Here is a 6,000-nt window from a genome sequence, read left to right on the forward strand (position 1 = left end):
GCCTTGATATAAAGTGTGAGAATAGTTCAATTATTTACAATAAATAGGGGGATTCTGTTTTTAATAAAAGTAACCTGTAGTATTTACAGCCTACATTTACACAACCTTGTTGTTCACACATGTCGTTGTTTTCATTTCATCAACAGTGGCTGCTGCAAAACTCCCGCTTGCCTGTCGACAGACGGCTGCATTGGCCCGTTGACCTTGGCCTGACCTTGTGAATTCCAGTGAGAACTATAGGAGCGTGACTACCGACGCTGGCTGATGCAGGTTGATGCACACTTTGCAAGATTAGTAGTATGGGCTTTCAGGACATAAGGCGCAACACCATACTCAGTCTACCTATCTATCTATCTATCTATCTATCTATCTATCTATCTATCTATCTATCTACATACCTACCTACCTACCTATCTATCTACCCACCTACCTATCTATCTACCTACCTATCTATCTATCTATCTATCTATCTATCTACCAATCTATCTATCTATCTACCTATCTATCTACATACATACCTACCTACCGACCTATCTACCTACCTACCTACCTATCTATCTACCAACCTATCTACCTATCTACCTACCTACCTACCTACCTACCTACCTACCTATCTACCTACCGACCTATCTACCCACCTATCTATCTACCTACCTACCTATCTATCTACCTACCTACCTACCTACCTATCTACCTACCTATCTATCTATCTATCTATCTATCTATCTATCTATCTATCTATCTATCTATCTATCTATCTATCTATCTATCTATCTATCTATTTATTATCTAATTGTGAGAAAGCAATTCAAAGAGAAGGATACACTAACAACGAGCTTGTGCAGGCTTGTGTGAGAAAGCAAACCCTCCTCACAAAACAGCTGATGATTTGCAGCACGCAACAAAAAAAAAGGGAGGTCAGAAGTAATCTGAGAACATCCCAGACTTCCTCAGAGAGAGAGGAAAAAGAGCGGAGCAGCACTCATGCTACCAATCCTCTCGAAACCCTTGAGCCAGGCACAAGCATGATGTCTTTACCCGAGTATATTCAGTACCGTGGCATTCTCTTACCTCCTATAGCTCACAGCACGGAGAGCCTGCAGTATGCCGAGGACTTCTCTGTGGAAGACTCCGATGTGTTTGCTGTGACTTACCCCAAGTCAGGTACTGTTTCTTTTTCTCAGCTACTCCCCTATTCCCTGGAAAGATGGTGCACGTTTGTTAACAGATACAAGGAGCAAGCATCTGGAAGATTCCTAATAGGCAATATCAAAGTCTGTGTGGGCTTCATGTAACTGACAGATAGTAGCATTTGGGCATGTTGTATTGCCTTGGAGCACCACGTGTATGGCCTTTAGGCTCCATCAGGTGCTCAGAGCATTTTAAACATGCAGGTACAACATCAGGGGGTTGTCCCCAGTGCATGGAGGGACTAGCTCTGTGTAAACCAGTCAAAAGGGGTGCACACACATGGTCTGAATGTATTAGTCCATGGGTGTTTTTCTTTCTTTTTTCCACACACGCCTACAGTGGAGTATGCAGCTTTAATTAAATCAGCTTTTTCCAAATGCAATTTTGAGAAACAACCACCAAAAAACAGAAATCAGATGAACTTTGCTGCAGTTTCTGAGCAGGAAGAAGTTCCGTGCCGCCCTCAAGGTCGCGTTTGGAAAAGTCGGTTGTATTACAATATCGTTTGAATAAATATTTATTAATATTGTGCAGTCACTTTTATTTTTTATTTTTTAGCTCTGGTACAATTATAATGAATAAACACGCACGCTTACACGTTTAACTTGTGCGTGCTCCCGGTAAACACTTGAAGTAATCGCCCACAAAATGCGCGAGCCTCAGCAGAATGGCACACAAATAATAATAATAATAATAATAATAATAATAATAATAATTAATGCACAACGGGGAAGAGTTTGGAGGTTGAAGATTGGTTGATCCTTGAAAGTGTCCAAATGTTTTGCGTCTTTTACGCGCGCGACCAGGTGTCAGTCGCGATCTTTCCCACGGGCTGTAAACGCACCAGCAGAGCCGCCAACGCACCAGCAGAGCCGCCTCCTCTCTCAACCGTGATTGATCTGCGAGTCTCTTTTCTTTTCTTCAAGTTGTGTTATTTGATTAAAACGATGTCTTCTGGAGAATTGTACACGCTGTATCGCGGCCTTATGTTCCCCAAAGAGACGCACTGCGCGCAGAGCTTGAAGTTCGCGCAGGAGTTCACGTTTAAAGACGACGACGTCGCGGTGGCCGTGTACCCGAAGTCAGGTGCGTGTTTGTGTGCGTGTGTGTGTGCGTGCGTGTGTGTGTGCGTGTGTGTGCGCGTGATACATTTGGGTCCAGTTTCTCTGACCCGACGTCCCTGATCTCCACGCTGATTGCACTGTTGGGTATAGACTCTGCACAGGTGTGGCGCTTTTACCTGTACCTGGACTGGAATGTGCCATTTCCCAGAATTGAATGTTACAGACTGCACACGTCCTTCTTTTTTTTTTTAAATGGCGTGTGTATATTTTCATATATTATGAGTTCCTGGTACATGGAAAGTAGGAAAGTAGGCCTACTTGAATGGTGCCCAATGTTTTTTGGAGAGCCCCCACAGAGGACTCTGTCCTGTCTCTATTTTACAAGGGTGATTGTTTGCAGCCTGATTCAATTTGGTGTTCACTCTAATGGTTATTCTGCCAACAAACTCAATATTTAAATTGACTATAATATGAGAGAAACGTGACTTAAAGCTACTATGAGGAAGTTTCTGTGGACGAAAAGCGGCATTGTTCTCGAGTGCCAGAGTCCCCTTATAAGAAAACATTTCATTTTACTGGAGCAGGGTCTGAAGGTCTGCCTTCAGTTTACTTTGCGTGGACGTTGTTCTACACGTTGTCATTAACATGTTAATGTTATGTTTGTAAGGAATCTTTTAGCTAAGATTATACCCATAGTCTCTCTGTGGAAGACAGCAATGCGTTTGCTATGCCTAAACCCAAATCAGATGCATGGTATTTACAGCAAATTATCAATCAATCAATTATTAATCCTTGCGTGGAGTAATTAATGTTAACCCAAAGGCAAAGTGGGTGAACCGGTTAATGATCATTGCTGAACGGAGACTTTCGCATGCAAAGGCATGCGCAGCTTACCAAACCTTCTGTTTGAATGAAGGCAGTCACGACACAATGGCATTAGGTCACCGGTGAGCTGCACACTGACATTGTTTAAGGATATATATTTGTTGAACAGTGGTCTGTTTGTGTGGTTGCACATGACAACGGGTTCTCAGAGGAAGACAAAAGCTGAGCAAGTTGCAGACTGAGAGCCGTTTCCAAGGGGAATGACCTCATTAGGGTTTAGTGCTGGGGGAAAAAGGAATGTGCTCTTTTGCACATTCATTGATGCACTTTCCATACCTCCTTGTTCATATTCAGGCTCATACCAAGGCTTTACAAGGATGTCATTATCTTCAACGGCCATCGTGAATAAATATCCATGCATCTGCTTAGAAGTCATAGTAAGAGTAAGGACTCTCATCGTAAAGTGTGTGTTTGTTGCAAACGGGAACTTCTAATTGGACATCCTTTAATTGGTGCCAACATGTAAAGAAAGCGTGGCTCAAGTGGGAGGTGTCCTAGACCGTATATTGTTGCGTCATCAAGCCTGTTGATGTATTTTACTTACAGTAGAAGTACTTGATGCATGTTTTAGCTGCCGTTTCATATATTTTTTCTGCAGGTACCACCTGGATGCAGGAGATCCTCCCACTGGTTCTGAATGGGGGGGATCTGACGCCGATCCAAACCATCCCTAACTGGGACAGGGTCCCCTGGCTGGAGGAGAAAAGACTATCAGTGGTTGTGGATAAGTTGGAGTCTCCGCGGGGGCTGGTCACACATTTTCCTTACCACCTCATGCCGCCCTCTTTCCACACCTCCAAAGCCAAGGTAAAAGGGGCGGAGGCGTCGTGTGATCTCTTCAATGCAATCTGTATAATAATTGTACGTGAGGAAAACGCAGCCAGAACCCCAACGGGCCATTTTTATACAGTGACATCAAGTTTCATTTGGCCTCCTTCCATACAAGCTGGAGGAGCTGTGTCTGTTACTAACACTCCCTTTGCCATGGCCTCATATCCATAAAGCCTATTTAATACAAATAGCACCTTAATTTGCGTCTCCGCCGCAGGTGATCTATCTCATGAGGAACCCGAAGGACGTCGTGGTGTCTTCGTACCACTTCCACAAGATGGCCGAATTCCTCGAGACTCCGGCAACCTTGGATGAATTCATGGAGAAATTCCTCCAGGGCAGAGGTCAGAGGTCTCGTAGCACACGGGAGAGTTTTTAATTTGAAGAATGTTTGAACTTGAGCGGGAGCAGTGGTGTTTTTTTATGTGCTGAGGTCTATTGTCCGTGTCGTCTGCAGTGATGTTTGGGAAATGGACGGACCACGTGAAGAGCTGGAGAGGCACAGATCTGGGAGACAGAATAATGTACATCACATATGAAGAAATGGTTCAGGTAAAACTGACTCTCGTGGGCTTCTGTTGAGTTTTTTTTCTCCAGGCCACAGATGCTGTTTGACTGAACATCAAAAGTCTGGTGGACCATTTTGCTTCAAACGCATTTTCTTTTCGTTGCGTCCCAAATATTGTGTTTTTTTAATTTATTACTCTACTTGTGCACACAAAATTGAGGAACATTAACTTTTTAATTGTAAAATTAGATCACGCAGAACATTCTTCATGAGCGACCGTGTGCATTATTATTATTATAAGACGCAGGCGAACGCCTGGTGCGTTGCATAACCGTGCCGCTTCTTCCAGGACCTCCCTGCAGCCCTCGGGCGCATCTCAGATTTCCTGGGCCGTAATCTGAGCGAAGAAGCCACTCGGAAGATCGCGGAACATTGCTCCTTCAATGCCATGAAGAACAACCGCATGTCCAACTTCAGCCTGGTCCCGAAGAAGTACATGAACTCCGACACGTCTCCTTTCCTCAGGAAAGGTGAGAATTGGGATTATTGGGACGAAAGAGTGAGAGGATGATGTGAGTGGATTTTCAGTCTCACGCCACTGCCTTGGTGTTTTTTGTGATTTTTTTTTTGTATTAGGTATTGCGGGAGACTGGGAAAACCATTTCAGCCCAGAGCAACTGGTCTCATTCACATCGGTCATTCGCAAAGAGATGGAGGGCGAGAGCTTCTCTCTGCCGTGGAGCATGGAGTGATCACCGACTTGAGCAGAGAGGGGGGAAAAAAGAAGAAGATAGAAATCTAATCGAGACAAAGCAGGAAAAAATGGTGCCAACTGCACCGAAATGCTTAGTTAACACTTGGTTTGAATACTGGCCACACGATTAACACCTAGAGCGCTGCACATCTATCGGCACCACCGCTGCAGGTAGAGCTCGACAGAATGGATACAAACCATAATTGTTTTACCGTCGCGTGCAAAAAAAAACCCCAGTGAGATTGAATTCCTAACCCTCAGGAACCCGTTTCTCTTCGGGCCGAGCCCTTTGATTAATCGAGGCGTGTCTTTCACAAAGATCTGGGGACATCGGATCTACCGTTTTTTCTCGATTGCTAAAACACAAAACGTGGTTCCTGTAGCTCAAACACCCAAACCTTTTCGTCCTTCCCAGAAGCGCACACACACATTTCCCATAACCAAAAACACAATTCACCTGTGTCCACACATGTCTCAATATTCAAAACACTTTCTGCAAAACCTTACACAAAAGTGACCAAATAAATCATTCTTTACACTACGTGTTCATTCAGCAAACGCATTCTCTCAATATAATTAACTCAAGTTATCATAACATAAACTCAGAGACCACACCCCCTTCTCAAGGTGAAAACTGTTAACACACAAACCAGAATTGGGGGTCAATAAATAGAGCTTAGAGGCGTGCTCATGTCCTTTGGAACAATGGATCCCAACCATGTAGAGGTTGAGAGACAAGAGAGAGGAAGAGGGAGATGGAGAGGAAG

General features: G+C 44.0%; 1 protein-coding gene across 2 annotated transcripts; it reads left to right on the forward strand.

Annotated features, from left to right (window-relative positions):
• The first annotated feature begins 980 nt into the window (after window positions 1-980).
• sult2st3 (sulfotransferase family 2, cytosolic sulfotransferase 3) lies at window positions 981-5,663 on the forward strand. 2 transcript variants are annotated; one of them, XM_034554519.1, is made up of 6 exons: window positions 981-1,164; window positions 3,739-3,947; window positions 4,189-4,315; window positions 4,429-4,523; window positions 4,829-5,009; window positions 5,116-5,663. In XM_034554519.1, exons 1-6 carry the CDS (start codon window positions 1,026-1,028, stop codon window positions 5,229-5,231), a joined length of 867 nt encoding a protein of 288 aa, XP_034410410.1. In that variant the 5' UTR covers window positions 981-1,025; the 3' UTR covers window positions 5,232-5,663. The 2 variants fall into 2 exon arrangements, with proteins under 2 accessions (XP_034410410.1, XP_034410409.1); XM_034554518.1 differs by lacking the exon at window positions 981-1,164 and adding an exon at window positions 2,009-2,277.
• Window positions 5,664-6,000: the final 337 nt, after the last annotated feature.

This window comes from Cyclopterus lumpus, chromosome 16, assembly GCF_009769545.1.
Source record: "Cyclopterus lumpus isolate fCycLum1 chromosome 16, fCycLum1.pri, whole genome shotgun sequence".
Classification (NCBI taxonomy): Eukaryota; Metazoa; Chordata; class Actinopteri; order Perciformes; family Cyclopteridae; genus Cyclopterus; species Cyclopterus lumpus.

What these genes read in the sequence shown, in the direction of transcription:
- sult2st3 (XM_034554519.1), top strand. Translation starts at nt 1,026, where the DNA reads ATGATGTCTTTACCCGAGTATATTCAGTACCGTGGCATTCTCTTACCT. An exon ending in TGTGACTTACCCCAAGTCAG is followed by an intron (nt 1,165 to 3,738) that starts GTACTGTTTCTT and finishes TTTTTTCTGCAG; the next exon opens with GTACCACCTGGATGCAGGAG. An exon ending in CATATGAAGAAATGGTTCAG is followed by an intron (nt 4,524 to 4,828) that starts GTAAAACTGACT and finishes CGCTTCTTCCAG; the next exon opens with GACCTCCCTGCAGCCCTCGG.